At 44.4% G+C, this 23,654-nt stretch overlaps 1 protein-coding gene across 3 annotated transcripts; it reads right to left on the bottom strand.

Annotated features, from left to right (window-relative positions):
* Nucleotides 1–2,551: 2,551 nt before the first annotated feature.
* Nucleotides 2,552–22,838, bottom strand: LOC111147066 (UPF3A, regulator of nonsense mediated mRNA decay). 3 transcript variants are annotated; one of them, XM_022502938.1, is made up of 10 exons: nucleotides 22,632–22,838; nucleotides 21,878–21,984; nucleotides 20,473–20,579; nucleotides 16,348–16,446; nucleotides 16,113–16,223; nucleotides 12,834–12,889; nucleotides 12,587–12,745; nucleotides 8,076–8,233; nucleotides 6,144–6,441; nucleotides 2,552–3,713 (listed from the first exon to the last, which is right to left on the bottom strand). In XM_022502938.1, exons 1-10 carry the CDS (start codon nucleotides 22,836–22,838, stop codon nucleotides 3,561–3,563), a joined length of 1,455 nt encoding a protein of 484 aa, XP_022358646.1. In that variant the 3' UTR covers nucleotides 2,552–3,560. The 3 variants fall into 3 exon arrangements, with proteins under 3 accessions (XP_022358646.1, XP_022358647.1, XP_022358648.1); XM_022502939.1 differs by having other exon boundaries at nucleotides 12,599–12,745; XM_022502940.1 differs by lacking the exon at nucleotides 16,348–16,446.
* Between the last annotated feature and the right edge of the window lie 816 nt (nucleotides 22,839–23,654).

Here is a 23,654-nt window from a genome sequence, read left to right as displayed (position 1 = left end):
AATGTTCTGCTTTGCTATATTCACATTTGAATATAATTATTAAAATTATTAGATAGCCAAATAAAACCAGACTGGGATCTAAAATGAGAAACAATAGAAAAAAGAAGAAAATTTTGCAAGGCAAATATAGAAGGCAAACCAAAAGGTGGCCAGCCCCACACCGCCCCTCAGTCACACTGAGCACTGTATTCCCTCCCCGTGATGTAGGCTGCAACTCCCATGGGCTATGTCCATGTGAAGAACATTTCTACCATCTCTTAGACATGTGGCAAACTCAGAAACCTTTTTTTCTGGGTAATTATTAATAAAAACTTTACAAATATGAAAGCAGCTTTTGACTTTGCCAGCAACAGGTGCTAGACATCTCTAAACCTGTTTCCTAGTTTATAAAAGGGAGTTCATCTATGTCCTACCCAACCAATCTTAAAAGTGAGTCTAAGCCGAAACTGGGAAGTGTATATGGAAGTGTTTTATGCCAAGGTAACCCATCATACAGATGTATTATTGTTTTAAATCAGTAATCTCAAAGTGACTTTCGGGAAGCCCTGGGGACAGATCTCAGGAAACTCTCAGAGGGAGTACTACGTTTTTACCTACTTATTTTCCAGCTTTGAGGTAAAACTGACAGATCTGTAACAGTTGAAGTGTACAACATACTGATTTGTAAAATGTATACATTATGAAAGGATTACAATGAGTTTGTGTCACCTCACATATTTGCGCTTTTTTTTGATGAGAAAATTCTACTCTTAGCAAATTCCAATTATACAATACAGTGTTATCAACAGTCATTATGTCATACATAAGATCCTTGACCTTAATCTTATAACTGAATAACCTAGGACTTTCACTAACCTCTCCCTATTTCCTTCACACACTAGTCCTGTCAGCCACCATTTTACGGTTTCTAGGAGTTGGACTTTTATTTTTCCACACTGTACCTGTAAGTGACACTATGGAGTATTTGTCTTTTTTGTCTGGCTTACTTCACTTAGCATAATGCCCTCCAAGTTCATCCACATTGTTGAAAATGGCAGGGTTTCCTTTTATGAGGCCACATAATATTCCATTTTCTTTATCCATCCATCCACCCATCCATCCATCGTGGACACTAAGGTTATTTCCATACCTTGGCTACTGTGAAGAATGCTGTGATGAACGTGTGAACAGATATCTCTTTAAGGTAGTGCTTCTGTTCCCTTTGGACCTATGTCCACAGTGGCATTGCTGGATCATATGGTAGTTCTATTTTTTAATTTCTTGAGGGATCTCCACACTGCCATACCGTAGTGGCTTGACTACTTGGCATTCCCACCAATGGTGCACAAGGGTTCCCTTTCCTTCACAACCTTGCCAAGACTTGCTCTCTTGTCTGTGTGATTTTAACTACTCTGACAGGTGTGAGGTGGTACTTCCTTGGGGTTTTGATTTGTATTTCTCTGATGAGCAATGGTGTTGCACATCTTTTCATGTACCTGTTGGCCATCTGGGATGTCCTCTTTGAAAAAGATCTATTCGGGTCTTTTGCCCCCTTTTTTATTGGGTAATTTTGTAGTTTTTTTGCTGTTGAGTTGTATGAATTCCTCACATATTTTGGATATTAACCCCTTATTAGGTATCTTGTGTTAAGATATTTTTTTCTCTCCATGGGCTGCATTTTCATTTTATAAATGGGTTCCTTTCATGTGAAACTTTTTTTAGTCCTAATGTAGTTCCATTTGTTTATTTTTATTTTTGTTGTCTTTCCTTTTCATGTCAAATACAAAAAATGATCGCCAAGACTGGTGACAAGGATCGAATCCTCTATGTTTCTTTCCAGGAATTTTATGGTTTCAGGTCTTATGCTTGAGTCTTCAGTCCATCTTGGCTCCACTTGTGTTTCCAGATCAAAGCCCTATATATAATAAGCAGTGAGAACACAGTGGCTTACTCATTGGGAGTTCCACCCTGATCCATACTCTAAGTAGGAGTGAGCAAACTACAGTCCACAGGCCAAATACGGCCTACTGCATGTTTTTGTAAATAAAATTTTATTGGAACACAGCCCTGTCCATTCATTATGTATTGCCTAATGGCAGAGTTTACAACTTGTAACAGAGACCAGAGAGTCTGCAAAGTCTAAAATAGTTACTACCTATCCCTTTTCCATCAGTGCTGGCTATGCTGGGTCATCACATGGATGTCACTAAATCACAGCGAGTCCTTCTCACCCCTCCCCCACCAAATTCTTGGAGTCCCAGAGTCAAGAGCAAGAGCACAGCAATGCCATGGGACAGAGTATATGTGCAACAGCCAAATGTCTTTAACAATAAATGAGTAAGTCTCAGGTTGGTTTTTTGGTTTTTTTTTTAAGATTTAATTTACTTATTTGAGAGAGAGAAACAGGGACAGGAAAACACAAGCAGGGTGGAGGGGGGGAGAGAAACAGCCTCTCCACTGACCAGGGAGCCTGACACGGGGGTTGATCGCAGGTGCCCCAAATTCTCAGTGTTTTGATAAACATTTCATATTTAGTAAGGAATAATCAACAAAATACTCAGGTAATTAAAGCTACATTTTGAAAAGCAGTATTTTATTATGTAAAATTCAATGTAGGAAAAGTACCGTAACTGGAATTTGAATCCATAGCAACTAAAATTATTTAATATGTGGTCCAAAGCATAGTACCAAAATACATTAATGTTTAAAAATTTCACTAACATTAAAAAATACTGTGAACACATAATTGCAGAAAGCTCCATTAAGTCCTTTCAAAAATAAAATGGCCTCAGACTGCAAAAAGGAAAACCCCAGATGCTGTACCTAAGTTATCCCTGTCCCCAAATAATGCCCTTATGTTACCTCAGCAGCCCTTACGTAACAGCAGTTATACACCACGAGCAGCACACCCACCAAGAGACTGTGAAAAAAGTCAGTGGCCAAACTGTTGAAGGGGCAATACTTCAAGCTGTGGACTTCACATGGTGGCAACGCTCCTGTCCTAGGGGCTACAGCACGCAGACGTCAGAGAATGCTCCTGGCCCGCAGCACAGCTTACAATGGCATGAGCGCGGCTCCCTCCCCTTTTTTAAAGTACAGTGCACGCGCGCGCGCACACACACACACACACACACACACACACACACACACACGAGATCCAGATCCCAACAGATCACTTACTTACAACTCTGTAGAACTCAAAGTACAGGTTATTCCCACAACATGTTTCAAGTGCTTCAGAGTTCACACCGGTACAATACTAATTTTCTTCCCTGTTTTAATCATACTTTCTACTTTTCAAAAGAGATTATCTGTTCTGTTTTGGCTAAACAGTATATACTAGTTTATACTAAAAACAGTAAGATCTATGACAACTTTTCAATTTTTTAACAGATTGCTTCTTTCTTAAGAATGGTTTCTAGATGTTTCTATACCACATTTATATTTCTAGTTTCTGATTTCTTTATAAGGAGTAAATGTACCTTGCGAGTTATACTCGAGGCTAATTGATACACTCCTGGATGCCCTTTCTAACCCATAAAACGCTGAATGGGAGCTTCCCATCAAGCGTGCGTGCTGACTCACCCTGCCTCTTCACTCTTCTGGGAACCAGCCCACGCCGAATCTTCAGCCTCGCCCCTGCTCCCATCATGGCCCTCCACGGAGACTCCCCCACCAGTTTCTCGTGCTCGGATGCGAGCTCCTGGCTGGTACAGCTGCAAGGCTGGCCGGTCCTGCCAGGACAAAGGCGGGGGCAGTTACCCTTCCAAAGGCTGGCAATGTAGGAGGGAGCAAAATGCCTCTACTTCCAGGATCTGATGATCCTAATTAGCTAAAGCAAATCAGTCTTGCGGCTAAAAATCTGCCTTTTTCACGTCACTATCTCAGACACCAGGCATTTTGAAGCCAAAAAAAAGCCATGAAAAGGAAGACAGTTAATATTTAAAATAACCTGAAAGAAGGTAAAATTAGTATCGGGGAAAATGTTATGCTCAAACCCAGAACACCCCAGAGCCAGTGGAGTCATGGCGTTCCCCTCCCAGGTGGAGAGGTGAAGATTTACACACACGTCTCAGCCCCTCCAACTCATCAGGCAAGGTAAACACACAGCCTGAGACAAAGCAAGGCATGGCCAGAGGTGGCTTTTTAGGGTCATGAGCCAAATTAATAACATCTATAATGAGCACTTTCCATGTGGCTTATTCCTGAACTTTCTCCACCTGACTGAACTCTGAGTAAAGGAACACAGCGATGCTTGAATAAAGTGTGTAAAAGGGGCATCTGTGTGGCTCAGTCACTGAGCGTCTGCCTTCAGCTCAGGTCATGATCCAGGGTCCCGGGATGGAGCCCCATGCTGGGCTCCCTGCTCCCCCTGCTTGTGTTCCCTCTCCTGCTGTGTCTCTCTCTGTCAAATAAATCAATAAAATCTTTGAAAGAAAATAAAGTGTGTAAAATACTACTGAACTCTTTCAGGACACCAGGATGGTGAGGCCAGCGAAGGACCAAGGGACACTGAAGGTTAAGGATCAGGAGCACCAGTGGGAAGCCAGCCAGCTCTGCCCTGTAGGAGAGGGGGATCAACCAACCCGGGCTCAGGGAAGCCTCCTGCACCTGAACCCCTTCCCTTGGCCACCTGGGGGCCCAGGCACATCCCGCATGATGTCGCTCACCAACTCACCTCTACCCACCCACAGGCCCCACCGTCACCACCAGGGCATTTACCGGCATGCCCTTTTCCTTAGCGGAAGCCTGGCCGGTGAAGAGAGCAGGAGAGGTCTGGGCAGGGGCGGTGGGTCTGAATCCCTGTGCACACAGAGGCACAGGGGTCCCATGCCATCTCCTGCCTGTGGCCAACACACACGGTCCTGCTTTTCACCAGGACAACACTGGTTGCACAGATGGAGAAAGGACACCATAACCAGCCAGGCCTCATACAAAAGGTGCCATTATGCACAAGGCACCTTATTACCTCCAGAGCCTCACAGTTAACTGAGAGGAGTCCCAACACCTAAAGATCTGCAAATACAGACCACTCACTGCCGCATCAGAAGGTAGCTGAGACACAGTGTTCATGAAACAACTCCCACCCAAAAGACCCACGGCTAGACCTGCTGTACCTGCACTTCAGGTAACTACAGAAACCTCTGAGTGATGAAGACGTGGTTAGTCAGGCTGCAGATAAGACGGCTCCCCTCGGGGCGCCGGGAGGCTCAGTCGTTGGGCATCTGCCTTCAGCTCAGGTCATGATCCCAGGGAACTGGGATCGAGCCCTGCGTCAGGCTCCCTACTCTGCGGGAGGCCTGCCTCTCACTCTCCCATTCCCCCTGCACATCCCCCCTGCGTTTCCTCTCACACTGTCTCTGTCAAATAAATTAAAAAAAAAAAAAAAAAAAAAAAGGCTCCCCTCTTGCCAGTAGCTCTACCTTGCCTTTACTGGGAACACTTTAAAAAACCACATTACTGATACCAGCAACGCCTTGGGTGGATCTGAAGGGAATTCTGCTGAGTGAGAAAGCCAATTTCAGGTCACACACTGTGTGCTTCCACTTCTAAAGCAGCCCTGAAATGACAAAATCATGCAGACAGAGGACAGCGTGCTTGTTGCGGTCGGGGATGGGGTGGCAGGAGGGTGTGGACAGCAGCCCAGGGAGCCTCGGAGCCCTCGGTCATCGGGTGGTTGGGTGTGGGGGACTGGCTGCACCATGGGGTCTGGCCCTGGAAGGGAGGGGACTCCATTAGTGGTGCTTCTCTGCAACAATGTGATCTGAATAAAAATTAACCTCAAACTCTTGGGGGGAAAGAAAGCCATTTGGTGGTCTAAGTGGACAATTCCAACCCTTCTACACGCATCCAACTACACGCATCTGACGCATATTTATGAGCCACTGACTGTCTCCTGATAACCAGTTTGTTACAAGTAACATAAGAGAAAGCTCCAGAGTGTCATGAAAAGCAAGCTCCTGGGCAATGCACTCCCTGAGAGTGCAGAACCCAGTAGGGGCAGACTTCCCACTGTCAGAGGGTGTGATCCGAAATCTCAAGACTCCTAATGTAGATTTCTCTGTTTCGGCTAAACAAAGGAACTTCTGTTTGGCAAAGCAGGTGTACGCCTACAGATGTGCAGTTTATACTTTTAAGGCTGATGAATGAGCGAACAAAAGAACCTTGTTTCCCGGACGCTCCACTTTGGGTGCTGGGCCGCCTTCATTCCTGTGCTCTCTCCCGGGCCACTCTGCTGCCTCCACAGGGACGCCACTGTCCTGTTTCCCCTTCTTCCCTGTGTCTGGGGGGACTCCTTTCCCCCATTTTGGCTCTTCTTCGTTTCTCCTTGAAAACTTGTCTAACTCACAGGGAGCTCTGTGCTTTCTGCTGTCGTCCACGTGGCATCTTTGTGTTTCAGGCTCTTTTTCTCGAAACCTTCTCTCCACCTCCCTTTGCTCTTTATCACTGTCATTCTGTGACCTGTGATTCAATACAAATTCTCAGTAACCTTAGTTAGGTATACTGCGTGTCGAGTACCTGCCTTCCCATCCAGACTACAAGTTACCAACGAGGCAGGGATGCGCGTCGCAGGCATGCACGTAACGGGCACGGCACAGGCATTCAAGAAAAAATTGTTGAAAGATGAATTGACAATAGTAACACAGTATCTACTGTTAACCCTGAACGACATACATAACAGGCATATATACTTAGTTTTCTAATTCTCAGTAACCCCCCAAAGTAAATATAACTCCCCCCTTTACAGATAAGGTCCAGGAGACCAAACGGCTCAAGTGACTTTCCTAGTGGCCCAAGTCCACATCCATCAAGACACAGAGCTGATACTGATGGCTTGGTTTCTGCCCCAGGTGTAGCTAAAATTAACTGCAATTTACTCATTTTTATACATATATTACACTGGTAAATGCACAAAAAATAAGTAAGTGGCTGCTTAGCTCCTTTGGTTCTTAAAGTTTTTCCCTTCACAACCCACAGGTAAAAATCCTCACATGCAATCTGTGGCTTCCCCTCAAAACAAAAGCAGCAGGACTGGTGGGGAAAAAAAGGTCCATAAGCAAAGTGTAAATCCATGCTAGAAACATGACAAAAGGCACTGCTATAGTATCATAAGCCATAACACAAATGCCTCCAGCAGAAACCATAGTGTTAACAGATCATAGATTTCATAATCATGTATGAATTAATTTCACAAACCAATAAACCAGAACCCCCAAAAAGAGGAAAACTTTTTTTCTTTTTTTAAATCTTCTGTGTGGAAGAAAGACAGTAAGAAGTCATTCAGATTGCTGTTTCTAGGAGGCAAACGGCAGCCTAAACCCATGACCCTGCCATCCTGCCTGCAAACGTAAATTCACTTCCAGACACCTCAGAAGCAGAGCAGCCCTGGTTCTGGGAAGCTCCAGTGTGTCCTGATGCAGTGCATGCGCAGGAGCCCTGGGCCAGGGGAACAAGGAGCCTCAATACACTTTGCCCCATGGACTGTGGAGGTGATCGAACCTTGAGGCTCAGGGGCAGGCTCAGAGGCAGGAGGGAGGGGCTCCACCTGACAAGGTTCTGACAGGTCTCTCTGGCCCCTGTGCAGAAACTGTGTCTGTCCCATTCCCACAGAAGCCCTGCTTGAGCTCCTTTCATGAGCAGCATGTCACAAGCAGGCCGAGAAGTACAAGCCCAAGGACCCGCAGCCTGAGACAGGCAGGGCTAATGGAAGACCAGGATCCACAGCTGCTGGTCAAATTCCACAGAAGGGCCACAGGGATGTTAACACCAACAAAGGAATCCTAGCACTTGGACAAGAGAGCGCAAAGGAGATCCTGAAGACCTAAATGGCAATAACGGGAATCCAAAGGAAGAGGCCAGGACAGGCACAGCTAAGGAACCAGGAGAAGGATGTGTCCCTGCTTGGAAGACAGACTTGAAGCTGCAGATAAAAGGAACGAAGTTCCCAGTATGACCAAGGAGAAATAAAGGTGTGGAGGAGCATATCGTGGTAAAATCCCTGAATTCCATAAGCAGTATGAAATACAAGCACTTGTACCAAGACAGGACAGTCTGTGATCCTTCACGTGGTCAAAGCAACAGAAGCACGGGCTTACTTTTCCCTGGGCTCCTCCACCAAGCTCCCAAAGGGCGTGGGCTTCAGGACAGCACAGCCAGCACAGGGCTCCCGTTTTCCATCTCCAATATCCACTTCCTCTGCTCTTTCTTTTGGCTTTTCAGTTGGTTCCTCCCCCTTTTCCGGTTTCTTAAGAAGCTAAGAAATTATAATGTCAGGAGAATGTCACTTTTGGAGTACTTTATAAATGAAGATGTTTAATAATAAATTAAAAATAGAAAACAACATTGAGTGCAAATGTCTGGAGAGCAAAACAATGTGAGCTAAAGGTGCAGTAACCAGGTTTTTGGTTAAATACTGAGGAACATTCAGTCAATGAAATACTATAGTTATGAAGAACGATTTAGGACAGCTGATGTGATGAGATGTTCTTATTGACGAATGAATGCCCTGGTCTCTATGTATATATTTACACTCACAGAAAAACATCTAAAAGGCTGGCAACACTGTGTTAATAGTGATGATTTTTAGGCAGTGGTGGAACTGCAATGACCTTCTTTCCTTTTATCACCAAGTTCTAGTTTTTTCTAAAATGAACAAGTGCTGCTTTTGTAATATGTAAAAATATATTGTTTAAAATGTTGCTTTTATACTGATGACTTTTAGAATAACCTTTTTTTTTTTTTAATTTATTTGTCAGAGAGAGAGAGGGAGAGAGAGCGAGCGCAGGCAGACAGAATGGCAGGCAGAGGCAGAGGGAGAAGCAGGCTCCCTGCTGAGCAAGGAGCCCGATGTGGGACTCGATCCCAGGACGCTGGGATCATGACCCGAGCCGAAAGCAGCTGCCTAACCAACTGAGCCACCCAGGCGTCCCTAGAATAACCTTTTTGAAAACACGTCTTATTCTTACTTTAATCAGCCTGAGCAGGTTGCTGTCTTTGAATCTGGGCCTTCCCCCAATTCTCTGCATAGTTTACTCTTTGAAATTCAAGTGCCACAGGTAAATCAGTTTATAAAACAAAAGTAGAAGGCATACTTTGGCAATTTTTTCCTAACTTATAAAAGTGAGCATATTTTAAATTGTACTACAGCAAAATTACACACAGATAAATTTCAACTACATGAGTTCATTTAAGAATGAAACAGAGAAAATGTAAGACCAAATATGGAAAGTTGCTTCTCATCACAGATGTGCACTATGCTAACGTACATGCTCTTATTCTGCCTGTGGGGTCTGTGAATTTAAACATCTCCTTTCAGATATCTATTGATATTTATGTTTTAAGGTTTTATTTATTTATCTAATAGTGCACGCACAAGGAGAGGGAGTGGCAGGCAGAAGGAGATGCAGACTCCCCGCTGAGCAGGGAGCCTGTACTTGCAGCTAGATCCCAGGACCCTGGGATCATGACCTCAGCCAAAGGCAGACACTAAACCGAATGACCCACTCAGGCGCCCCTATTGACATAGATATATTTTTTAAAGATTTTATTTATTTATTTGACAGAGAGAAACACAGTGAGAGAGGGAACACAGAAGAGGGAGTGGGAGAGGGAGAAGCAAGCTCCCCACAGAACAGGGAGCCCGATGCGGGGCTCAATCCCAAGACCCTGGGATCATGATTTGGGCTGAAGGCAGACGCTTGACAACTGAGCTACCCAGGTGCTCCGACATATTTTTTAATTAAAAAGGTAACATATGCTGGTAATAAAAGTAAACCACAGGGAAGTGTAATAGTTTATGTTTCCACCCATCCATCCAACAAATAATTTTGTGCATCTGTGAATCGTTTTTTACCTCCAACACAGACTTGGGCGTCCTATAATTCCATTCAGTTTTGACACTAGCTACCTGGAGTTAATGTCAGGTTGCACAAACCTGTCCCCACTTCAGACGTCTGAAGGTACCCATGGCCTCAGCCACCTGTCATTTCACTGGCATATGGAAGACACTCCAGAGACGGCAAGGATTTTAAGAGCTATGTGCCAGGAACCGGGGAAAAAGACTGTGTCAGGTACTAGGAATATAGTTGTGAATAAGAGACAAGTGCCCACCATGAAGGAATTCACAGGATGTTCTAGCTGAGGCAGTGGTCGCTATGGGGGGAGGGGAGTATGCAGTAACAAAACAGAAAAAGTGAACCAGATATTCTTAGGTGTCATGCTACAAACATCTACCAAAACAGGAAAAAAGCACAGAGAGATGTAGGGTGAGGAGTGATGGCTTCTCAAGGGGTTCAGGGAGGGTCTCTCTATGGAGGTAAGACAGGATGAGGAAACACTTATAAGAAAACTTAAGTGTTGGGAGAAAGCTCCCCGTGGAAGGAAGCAGAAATCAGACTGGCAAAGGGAGGAGGAGATAGGGAGGAGACAGGAGGGAGGAGGAAAGAGGGCGGAAGGGGAAAGGAAGGGAAGGAGGTAAGAGGGAGGGGGGAGGAGCCAGGCACCGGAGGAGGTGGAAGCAGATGCCATGTTTTCTGTGTATCCACCCAGCCCACATCTGTTTTTAATAAGTTTTGTGAAAAAGATCACACAACTTTATTAATAATGTAATCTATTTCCTATACGATGTGTATATTCAGGAATTTTATTTGTAACTTTCGTAAACTAACTTCCTACTTCAACTTAAGCTCATTACTTAGTTTTAGAGTCCTCAGAGGAAAATAAAAACAGCTGGGCTTATATAATAGTTTTCTTTATTGTTAAAAATAGCCATGAGGATCTCTCTCTGCAGCTGTCATTTTTATGATATTAACACAAACTCTTTTAGCATTTCTTCACTGATTTTATTTTTCAGTTTAAAGAAATTTTTAATTCTTGAAATGATTTGTATATCAGACATCCCTCCAGCTAGTGAGCCCCCTGTGACCACCTGTAAGGAGAAACTGATTTAGCAGCAAAGGCCTAGAAAAAAGCTTCGCCTCCCTTGAAGAAATGGCATGTTTTTTCCTCATGGATAATGAAACTGTTTCCCATCAAGCACATCAGAAACTAATCTATGATGGATAAAGATGTAAAACAAATATATATACACGTATGTATGTACACACACACACATATACAAGTATACATGTTTATATACACGTATATATTACATGAATATATGCATACATGTATTTATGTAATCATATATATTTATATATACATTCAATATACATGTATACATATATTTATATACACGTGTATATGTTATATATACATGTATATATACATGAATATATGTATATGTGTATTTATATATTCATATATATTCACACATACATTCAATATATACGTATACATGAATACATGTTTATATATACATGTATATATGCATGAAAATATCTATCTCCAATGGAATATTATGCAGCCACCAAAAAGAATGAAATCTTGCCATCTGCGACAATGTGGATGGAACTAGAGGGTATTATTATGCTGAGCGAAATAAGTGAATCAGAGAAAGACAATTATCATATGACTATATAGTATCACTCATATGTGGAATTTAAGAAATAAAACAAGATCACGGGGAAGAGAGGAAAAAATAAAACAAGATGAAATCAGAGAGGCAGACAAACCATAAGAGAAGATCATAGGAAACAAACTGAGGGCTGCTGGGGGGGAGGTGGGTGGGGGAATGGGCTAACTGGGGGATGGGCAGTAAGGAGGGCATGTGATACAATGAGCACTGGGTATTATTTAAGACTAATGAATCACTGAACTCTACCTCTGAAACATAATACACTATATGTTAACTGAATTTAAATTTAAAATATATATACATTAAAAAAAAAACTAATCTATGGCTCAATTATGCTGACTCTGACCTCTTCCCCATCCTCTCCCTTTCTACTCTATCTTCCCTCAAGTCCTGATCTTTTATTTTCTTTCTTTTTAAGATACAATTTTAATGAACCCCTAAAAGTACTTCAAAGCCTTCTTGGAATGAAGGAAAATATATATTAGGTTGAAATCTAGGTTTGGTAAGGTCACCTGAGCAGATACTAACAAGGAGGGGGGGACTCACACTGGAGCACCCTATTTTACATGGGGAAGAACTACTTCTGTGCACTAACCCACTATTCTAAATGAACACATTAGTCAAAGGAGAAATTGGGCAAGAGAAACTACTGCTGGTACTGTAAAAAAAAAAAAAAAAAAAAAAAATGGTAAAACCCAATCCCAAGAGTGAACCTTCACATAGAAAGGCCAGTATACACTGAGCCAGTAGTTTCCAAATGTGTACATTTTAGGCAGGGAGTCTTTTCTCTAAAAGAAAATGTAAGCAGAAGCCCAATCTGTGACAAGTAAGTGTGGGGTTCCTTTGGATGAAGTGCTGCCATCACATCCAAGAGGACGGGCCCCTCCCCAACAGTATGCCCAAAGAATCCCCAAGGCTCAGGGAATACAGTTTGAGAACCACTGCTGTTCTGCAGAGAAACGGAACCATAATAGCAAAAGAGAAGGCTAACTGAAAATGTCCTTATAAGTTAGAAGAGCTAAATACCTGAAAGGCACAACTGCAGCAGAACTAGCTTTGGAAAAAAGAAATGAGCTGTTTCCTCAAAATTACCTTAATCCTTACTTCTCTCTCAGCAGCTCTCTTCTGTCTGTCTGCCTCTTTCCTCTTACACCTCTCCTCTTCTCTCTTTTTTCTCTTTTCTTCTTCCCGTAAACGCTTCTTCTCCAGCTCCCTTCTTCTTCGTTCTTCTCGCTTCTCTTCTCGAATCCTCTAGAGATGTGGAAAAGCATGTGTATAAATTATCTCTGTGGACATGGCAGGGACAGGAAGGGACTCATCAGGTAAAGGGTGGACCTACCTGCTTCTCTAATTTTCTATTTCTAATATATTCCAAAAGAGGTGTGGTTCTTCTAGCTAAAACACAAAAATTGTAATATAGTATTGAACTTTAAAATAAGATTTCTTTTCTTCATCTTAAATACTTGTTTCCAATTTAATCTTTAGTCAGGCTGGCTATTTCGGAAGAGCATGCGACTCTTGATCTCGAGGTGGTAAATTCAAGCCCCATGTTGGGTGTAGAGACTACCTAAAAATACAATCTTATAAACCAATAAATAAAATTTAGATGAGCATACATTGTATTGGGGGGAGGTCCTATTCCATCACTATAAAGTCAAGTAATTTGGAGGCACTGACAACTCTACAAATAGTAGGCAACGAATTCCTGATTCTCAAGGGAGTCTTGATATTACTTACAAAGATGCTATAAAAGCAAAAAAGAAGAATGAGTACAACACATTAGACTTCCCAAACACTATAAGCATCTTCCCATTTTTGCAGATATTTTAAAACATTACATAACATGGTTATAGATTCACTTTGATTCAACACATATTCTGGAAATTTCTTCCTTTTCTGCTTTCCAGACAATGATGTTAAACAATGTAGATTCTTGTCATCTCTTGTATACACTCCACAAACCAAAACAACCAGATGTAAAAGTTTAGACAGTGACTCCCCAGGGTACTTCATCTAAGCAACACTAACCACCCAGGAATGAATCTCTCTGTAAACTCAACCTCAATCCTCAAGCTTTCATGCCCCGGATGTGTCTGATCTGCCCTGGAATTTGGTGCCCAAATACCAAATATGGCAGGCCTCAAGGCAGTCTCTCCGGGAGAGTGGTTTTGAGAAACATGTATTCTCCATGGCAGTGGCTCACAACGCAGGTGGGAAGGTGGAAGATGGTGTGGGTCTCTTCCACAGCTCTTTCAAGACCTTAGATTAAATGAGGGAAGGAAGAATCCCTGGATGCACTTGAAGACTGGCCATGACATTTCCCAAATTCTGAGGATCAGGAATTAATCAGGAATTTTATAAGAGAGCCCCTGGGCAGGGATTCTTAACTTGGAATTAAGGACTCCTAAACACCTTGACATAATGTGTCAAATGGCTTCTGCCAGGAAAGCTCTGCCCCAGATTTAGGGTAAATGTCCAGTGTAAATGTCCACATTTCATCACAGGTGCAGAGGCCAAGAAGAGCCCATTACCTCCCTGGATGTCTCCTATGCTAATCACGAACTCTGGCTCAGGATGAGCACAGCTTATGCCCTCTGGAACAGGCAGTTGCCTCAAATTAGGGAGAACTCTTGCTCTGCACCATGGGAGTTTTGGACTTGTTGGCAAAGAGCAGGAACAAGACCTCCCTGGGTGACTGGAGGAGCTGACAAGATGCTACCCACCTACTCCCTTCGCCAATGAACTACCTGCCTTGTTACCCCAAAGGATGAATATGACAAGGGTAAATGAGACCCTGTATTAGAAAGTGCTTTACAAACTATAAAAGTGTATCATTTGTTAAACAGAAGGTGCATGGCCATGTAATACAATGCTAATTTAACCAACAACCTAACTGTTACCACTTACAGAAAGCTGCTGCATCCTGGGCACTGTCATGATGACCTGGGAGGACATGGGGATGCTAAGTCTCAGGGCGGGAAGCTGAGCCCGGGTCTGTCTGCTCTACAGACCCTGCTATGCCACTGCATTAACCTGCAGCTTCAGAGGGAACTAATATTTCCATTTATTAAATAAAAGGAAATTATGGAATTTCAATTATGGAAATTAGTATTTCCAACCCTCATTGCTCTGACTACATCACAGAATCCAGTAAAGGCCAAAATCTAAGAAAAGGGCAATTTGCCTTGAATTGTCAGGTTAAGATCCAAACTTTGATGGGCAAACAGGATCACAGAAACAAAGCTCCACAGCCTCATTCTGGGCTACTAATTGTGAATAACACTTACTTATCCCATAAAACACTACAATGCACCTACTGTGCACCAGGCACTGGGAAAGGGGCTGGGGAAGGGAGAGGATACCTCTCCAGTGTGGGGGGTGTCTGGCCACCAAGGACTATCTCAAAACTGCCCACAAGTGGAAGATCCTGGTCCTTTTCTGTGGTTATCCTGTACAAGAGAATTTACAGCAAGGGGCGGGGGGCGGGGAGTACTATAAATAATTTCTAAGCTGTTTTTTTTTTTTTAGCTCTTCTTAAATTTAACATGTTCTACAGTGATATCTTGATTCACTTTCAGTAATGTTTCTTCCCTCCCCAGTCTGCCCCTGTCAGTAATGGTGCCTCCACCCACTGATCTGTTCAAGTCAAACTCCTGGAGACCTGAATTCTTTCTGTTTCCTTTCTTCCCACACCTAATCTGCCAGAGCATATGCAGACTCTGCCGGCTAGTGTAAGAAGCCCTCCCTGGACTGGAGCAAAGTCTCCCCACTCCCCAAAGCCTGGTGTTTCCTCAGGGCATCCACAATCCATTCTGTATGGAGCAATATGCATGGAGTGATGGGGGAAAACTAATCAGGCTCCCTTAGCAGTCTCAGCTATCTCTCAAACTCCAAATCTTTTCCCCACCTGCCTCTCCAGCCACTCTGCCCCCGACCCACCACATATCAACCACTTAGGAATATATCCTGTTCCTACAGGCCTGCAGCTCAGCTTCCAGCTCAGTCTCTAGTCCCTTCTTCTTCCATGTCTTAGCAGGGCTTCTTTCAGAGGGCCTTTCCCTCCCAGGACTGTTTCATCACACTGTGGCACTGATCACACGGACATGCCCTGGCTTAAAGCCTGATTACTGCTGCAGGTGTTTACTTCAATTTTTCCCATGAGCAGGGCAGATATCTGACAGCACAGGCCTCGTGTGTCCCGTTCATGATCACTCTGCACACCTACGCTGAGTCAGTATCCACTCAACATGTGCTGACCAAAAATGATCACATGCATGCTAAGCAAATCTTTATAAGTATTAACTTTAGTGATTAAAAGATCCTTTGCACTACACACGCAGTAAACCAACTGCTACAAAATATAAAACTCCATTCTCCACTCCTCACCTGGGAGCATCATAACTGTGAACAAATAAATGTAACTAAAACCTCTGGTGCTCTCCCTTAGTGGACTGGACAGATGCTCAGAAATATTTTTCCAGCTTGCCATAATTTTTTTACAACCAGAAAACACTGTACATCCCTGCTAAGCCTGTCACAAGTGTGAATTTTTAAATAATCCTGAAAAGGAAATAAATATATATCTCAGCAAGTAAAGAGAAGAAATGAGCAAACAGACCAATAAGTTCTCTAGTCTTTGCCTCTATGTCTCCCAGGAGAGTTTCAGGATTGGCATTAGGTTTCTCTTCCTCCACACAGTAAGTTTCCAAAAACTTCTTATATTCTGGATCTGTAAATTAAAAAAGAAGAAAAGAAAAGAAACATACTCCTTCCCATATACGGAAGAGGAATTATATTTGATCAGTGTATTTACTCTGGCAGTTTCATAATGTAGCCTTTGTAAAGGGACTCACCGTCTTCAATGCTTCCAGTTTTGACATCTTTTTTCTTTATTTTCTTTTTGGCTATCTTCTGGAATGGGGCAAACTCTACCACCGCAGGATATTCTAGGCCTTTAACAGAAAACAAATGGCAAAAACCATTCTAAAATTCCACTGTATTCATTTTGGAAAATAATGATTTAGATTTCTTTCTTTTTTGGGGGGAGATGGGGAGGCAGAGGGAGAGAGAATTTTAAGCAGGCTCCATACCCAGCAGAGCCCAACATGGGGCTCAATCCCATGACCCTGAGACCAGAGCCAAAATCAAGAGTCAGATGCTTAACTGACCAAGTCACCCAGGTGCCCCATGATCTAGCTTTCTTAAAGATTAACCATAACAACTTTACTGTTTAAACTATTATTTTCAAGTACCTGCAAACTTAGCATGTCAAACTCCAGATATGAACAAAGGACGAGTACTTACTTATTAAAGAAAATGATTTCTCATGTTGCAGTAGTGGTTACATAACTGAGTGCATTCAGAATTCATCAAGCTGCACACCTTAAAATGTCAATAAACCCTTCTCTCCATTCCTAAAGAGTTTATCATAGAATTCCTTTAACTAGGTTCCTTAGTCACTTTTTTTTTTATTTTAAAAGGTTAATTCAAATGATCAATCTGTTATATGAGTTCAAGGGAATTATTATGCTTAGAAGAGATACTTGGCTAAAAGAGGGGCCTCAGAGGGAACACGCAATACTCAGACAAGGTTTGCTTCAAACAGAAAAGTTCAGAACAAAAGCCAAGAGAAATTGATTTGGTTATTATGTGTGGGTGCGTGGGAGTGGGGTCCAGGAACATAACAAGAAACGTTCACTATTTACTTAACTGATGGAACACTTCCATGTTGGTACTGAATCCTTTATCCTTGTCAGGAATGGTCAGGTGACCATGATATTGCAACTCTTATTTATCTGGACAATAATCTTGTGTTAACCTTAACTATTCAGAATAAAGTCAAGGACCAGGAGGAGAGCAGGGCTTTGGACAGACAGGAACAATGTCTGATTCCCTGCTGCACCCACATGACTAGTACCTAGATATTTACTAAGTAGGAGTTGACACACTTCCTGACTTCAAAACTTCTTACAAAGCTATGGTAATCAAAACAGTATGGTACTGGCATAAAAGAAGAAACAGATCGATGGATTAGAACAGAGAGCCCAGAAATAAATCCTCACATACATGATCAAATGTTTTTCTATGAGGCTGCCAAGGCTATTCAATAGGGAAAGGACAGTCTTCTTTAACAAATACTGCTGGAGGGCACCTGGGTGGCTCAGTCAGTTAAGTGTCTGCCTTCTGCTCAGGTCATGGTCCCAGAGTCTAGGGATCGAACCCTGTGTCAGGCTCCCTGCTCACTACAGAGTCTGCTTCTCCCTCTGCCCTTCATATTGTTCATGCTCTCTCTCTCTCTCTTGCTTGTGCGCTCTCTCTAATAAATAGAATCGTAAAAAAAAAAAAAATACTGCTCAAGAAACTGGATATCCACATGCAAAAGAATGAAGCTGGACACTTACCAGATACCACAGACAAAAGCTGACTCAAAATGGGTCAAACACCTAAACATGAGACCTAAAAATATAAAACTCTTGGAAGAAAACATGGAGGAAAGCTTGACATTGAATTTGGCAATGATATCTTAGACGTAACATCAAAAGTGCAGGCAACTAAAGTAAAAACAGAAAAACTGGACCGCATCACATTAAAACCATCTGAGTGTCACAGAATACGATCAACAGAATATAAAGGCTACCTATGGAATGGGAAAAAAAATCATACATCTGATGAGGGATTAAGATCTATAATATATACAAAAAAAAAAAAAAACTACAACTTAACAAGAAACAAATAACTCAATTTAAACATGGGCTTTCCTCCAAAGACATACAAATGACCAAAAAGCACACAAAGATATTCAAAACCAGTAAGCATTAGGGAAACATAAGTCAAAATCACAGTGACATACTATCCCATACCTATTATGAGGTCTGCTATCAAAGAAACAGAAAACAGCAATAGGTGGGAGGATGTGGAGAAACTGGAGGCCTCGTGCCCAGATGGTGAGGATACAAAATGAAGTAGCCTCTAAGGAAAACAGTATGGCTGTTCCTCAAAACATTAAAAACATACTTACTATATGATCCAACAATTCCACTATGGTTATACCCAAAAAACCTGAAAGCAGAGTCTCAAAGAGATACTTGTACACCATGTTCACAGCAGCACTATTCATAACAGCAAAGAGCTGGAAGCAACCAACATGTCCACTGACTGATAAACAACTTGTGGCATATACCCACAGTAAAGTATTATTCAGACTTAAAAAGGAAATTCTGAGACATGCTACAGCATGGATGAACATAGAAGACACCATGTGATGTAAAATAAGCCAGTCACAAGAAGAGAAATGCTATTTGATTCCACTTATATGAGGTATGTAGACTAGTAAACTCATTTATAAAAAAGAAAGAAAGGAGAATGCCAAGGGCTAGGGGTCAGGGAGAGGTGGGGAATTATTTAAAGAGTCCAGAGTTTTAGTTTTGTAAGATGAAGAGAATTCTGAAGATGGGCTGCACAACAGTGTGAATGTACTTAACACTACTGAACTGTGAGGAATGCCTGGGTGGCTCAGTCAGTTGAGCACATAGAGCATCTGACTCTTGGTTTGGGCTCAGGTCATGATCTCAGGATCGTGGGATTGAGGCACTGGCCTCTGCACTCAGGCACAGAGTCTGCTTGTCTCTCTCCCTCCGCTTCTGCTTCTCCCTTCACACGTGTGTGCTCTCTCTCAAATAAATGAAATCTTAAAAAAAAAAAAAAAAAAAAAAAAATAAGATGATAAATTTATGTTATCTTTACCGTAACTTTTTGAAAAATAAAGGAAAAAGGCACTTGAACAAAGAAGGATTCAACACAAACATCAAATAGTTCAAGATTACATCTGCTTCTCCTCACAGGAAAGACTCTCTTGGCCTCAGCCTAGTCACTCTTCAAGGATATTTTGTTAGCTCTCAGTGAGGAAGAAAACACTTATCACCAGTGGAGTTGGGTGCAGTGGGAGGAGTTTGGTTGGTGAGGTGGATACAGAGAATACGCTCTTACAGGTGTAGAGGCTTGGTCACAATGGACACAACAGGTGACAGTCTGACGGGAAGGAAGACAAAGGCGAGATCCAAAAAGCACAGAGAACCAGAACCATTTAGAGTGGAGGTAAATATCCCTGTCTCAGCAGGCAATGCTGTTCAACAGAGTCAGAAACTTACGTTCATTATTACAATCCCCTCCCCCATGACATTGTCCAGTAATGGTACAATTAGGAGGAGTACTCTGTTTAACAATCTTATTTTTTAAATTTTTTTCAAGGTGTAAGTTTACTTATTTTATGGGTGCTGGACTGCTCAGTCGGTTAAGCCTCTGCCTTCACCACAGGTCGGTCCTGGGATCGAGCCCTGGTGGGGCTGTCTGCTCAGTGGGGAGCCTGCTTCTCGCTCTCCCTCTGCCTGCTAATTCCCTTGCTTGTGCTCTTTCTCTATCAAATAAATAAAATCTTAAATAAAAAGATTATTTACTTATTTTAGTGCGGGAGGAGGGACAGAGAGAGAGAGAGAGAGAATCTTAAGAAGCCTCCTCATTAAATGCAGAAGCTGATGCTGACAGCATGACCTGAGCCAAAATTAAGAATCACATGCTTAACTGACTGAGCCGCCCAGGTGCCCCAAGATTACTCTGTTTAAAAAGACAGAAATGTAAGTGAATACTATACTTTAGAAAATTTCTGTTGCACAAGAGTAAAGTGATTTGGTTTTGGAACATAAGAAAGTGAAGTTCACGTACCCAGAAAACTCACTTATATGAAAAACTTAATATATATATATATAGGTTGTCTCTGATACAAGGAATTGATGGGAGTTCTTTGGTTTATGTATCTTAATTTTCAACGTAAGCACATAACCACAGCAATACAATTGAAATTTATGAGCTTATTTTACACTGGTATCCGAGAACTTATTTATAACTCACAAACATTTCCAGCAAAACTTAATTAAGGTACTTGGGAGATTATAGTAAAGAGTTTAGAAAGCCAAAGATCCAACCTTTACTGTCGATGAAGATATAGCCATCGAAACGATCTCTAAAAAGAAGGATGTCATCAGGATTTCTAAAATTAATGTATGCTCTTGAGTAAAGATGAGGATAAAGACTGAAATAAGAGATAACAGTGAAAACAGTTAGTAAAAAATGTAAGATTTCTTTAATTTTGCTTCTTTTTCTTTTATAGATACAACAAACTGAAACCTATACGTCACAGAATACCTCTCAGCTAATTGTAATTTGGGTATTCTTTAGCAAAAAAACAAAACAAAGCAGCACACACACACACACACACACACACACACACACACACCACAAAAAAATAAGGAAAACATTACCCAAGATCTTTTTAATGACTTGGGAAAGACGCTTAATGTCAGTTTCTTTACTATAAAGAACCAGGCTTAAAATACTGGTTTTCCACGGCTGAAAACCAAACGCAAGGTCATTCAAAGGTCATTCCTTATCACACATCAGGACCGGAGGCAACCGAGCTGGGATCAATCACTGATGCAAACGTGGCATCGCACAAGGGAGTCTTCGCTGACCCCGCGAACACCTTGAGGCACTCTAAAGGGATCCTAATTGTAGCGCACGATATGGCGACTGCGCAAGAACTAAGCTTTCTCCTCCACCTCACAACCCACTTCCTTCGTCGGCAGGAACTTCCAACCCATTCCACAGAGGAGAACACTGAGGCTCAGACAAGCTCAGCACGTGCAAAGGGGGCAGTCAGTTAAAAGCTGGGACTGGGACCGCGACCCGCGTCACTCCGGGGCCACCGCCTGTTCTTTAACCGCACCAGTTTTCTTAAACTTCAGTCACTCGAAGTTCATCCATTATTCTTTTAAACCAAACCCGCCCTTCCCCGTTAGTGGTACGTCTCTTCGACGGGACCGAGCGTTGTCACTTGTGCGGTCAGCAGGGCTCACGCGGCTCCGAGGATAACACGGTACCGCGACGGCCCAGGGCGCGGTGACACCGCGAACCGCACAGTGTGCCGCCGAACTGCCCCTGCGGAACGTCTAACCCGAGGTCCGCGTCCTCTGCTCGGGAGAGAAGCCGCGGCCGTTCGCGTGTCCTCGGCGTCCCCCTCCTCCGCGGCGTGACCGGGAGCCCGAGAAGAAGCCGGAGGTGTAGGGCGGGCGTGACGGCGGCGGGCGCAGGGCACACGGGTCTGAGCCTGGACACGGGCTCCCGCTCCGGAGCCGCACGCTCTAACGCGGGAACCGAGCGAGCGAGCCCAGGTCGGCCGGCGCGGGCGGGCAGTCGCGGACACGGCTTCCGCCGCACCACAGCCGCACCACAGCCGCACCACAGCCGCACCACAGCCGCACCACAGCCGCACCCGCCGCAGGGCCTCCCGCGTCTCACTGCAGGCCGCGTCTCCCTCAAGTCGCGTCTCACCTCAAGTCGGCCGTGAAGAACTCGAAGTAGTCGTGCGCGGGCAGCGGGTGCAGCTGCTCCTCCAGCTGCTCCTTGGTGAGGCCGGGAGGCAGCCGCCGGATCACCACCTGAGGAGACGACGGACGGGGGGCTGGGCGGCCGTCCCCGCGCGTCCGTCCCGGAACGCCGCCTGCGCTCGGGCTCCGCGGGGGCGCTGCGGCGGGCGTCCGGCGGAGACAGCCCCCGTCGGGAAGGCCCAGAAGTCCGCGCGCGGACACGGCACGGCCGGCAGAAAGAGCTGCGCCTCACACAGCCCCTGTCTCCGGAACCTCGACGACGGTGCGCACGACCGGACCGGACCACCCCGCGGACCTTGCCTGCCCCGGGCGCAGCTCTTCCTCCCCACGCCAGGAAAGGCCGCATGAGGCCGGGCGGGAAACGGCCCCCGTCAGTCCGCTGTCCGCGGTGCTGAAGCTGCCGTCCACCGCCTTGCTTCCTCGGCTCCTCCCCAAACCCCGAGTCCTCCACGCCTTCGCGCGGGACCGTCCCTCTTCTCGCGAGGTTTGCCCGCTCACTCGCCTCCGGAACACACCACCCTTAGCTCCGCCCCCCGCCTCCAGGAGCATCCCGCCCACCCTTGGCCCCGCCCCACCTCGCTCAAGATCACCCCTCTTCTCGCGAGGTTTGCACGCACCTCTCCGTTTTTGCTTCGACCCACCCTGTTGGAAGACCCTCCTCCTATCGCGAGGTTTGCCTGCCCCGCCCCTTCCCCAACCTTGCTCAGAACGGTCTTCTTCTCCTCGCGAGGTTTGCTTGTACCGCCCCCACAGCCGAAGGAAGAGGCTGGTGGCACCTCTGGTTCTCGCCGCGGCGACTCCCGGCGGAATTGGACTTCCACAGCAGACACCTTTTCCCTCCCGCTCGGGCCCCGCGCGGCAACGGCCGCCCCGGAGCCTCCCACCCCCTCCTTCTCTGATCGCATCTCGCACCCGCTGCGGAGTCAACGCTGCCTCCCACCCGGGGCCGAAACGTCGCGAGAACTGGGCCACCGCCCCTCCCCCCGGCCCATGATGCTCCACGTCCAGCACCCCACCCCCCACTGCCCCACCAACGCCCCAGGGCCTCGGGCTTGCAGCGAACCCGAACTTCTAGACCCGGAGTGCACAGAGTCAGAAAACCGCGACGGGCGCGGGCACCCGGGTCTCGGGACGGTCTGGGGGTGGCTAGGCGTGGGAAGGCCTCGCCCAGTAGCCGGTCAGCGGGAAATCAGTGACCAACAAGGGGACTCGATCACAGGACCCCAAGATCAAGACCCCCGTCGAAGGCAGACGTCCGACTGACTGGGCCACCCAGGTGCCCCTCATTAACAAGGTTCTAAGAAATGGTTTCACAAAAAATCACAGAATTTTAGAATTCAGGTTTGACGAAATTATTCTGAAAATAAAATCTAATACAAATTTCAAGATCTAGTGAATGAAATATACTTGTAAAATAGCTTAAGATTTTATATAAGAAATAAGTATATCACAAAATCTAGCTTCCTGGACGTCATCACCAAGCCTATTAAAATGTTTTACATACACTTAGAACTACAGACAAAATAAAGCCAAATAATCTCCAAATGTCAGGAGCATAAAGTGAATGAATAAAGTAGGTTAACTCTGCCACACATGAATGTGGTCCTGGAGTAAATGCTGGTCACATTTTACTTGGGAGCACATCTAACTGGTAATGGCAGTGGGTACCATATTCCTCTGAAAGTAGCAGTACAGTCACTTTGAAGTTGGCAAGAAGGATG

The sequence above is a fragment of the Enhydra lutris genome, unplaced genomic scaffold, assembly GCF_002288905.1.
Source record: "Enhydra lutris kenyoni isolate GAN:26980312 unplaced genomic scaffold, ASM228890v2 scaffoldscaffold15, whole genome shotgun sequence".
Classification (NCBI taxonomy): Eukaryota; Metazoa; Chordata; class Mammalia; order Carnivora; family Mustelidae; genus Enhydra; species Enhydra lutris.
Note: the sequence above shows the minus strand (reverse complement) of the source record. Positions and strands in the feature narration are given on the sequence as shown.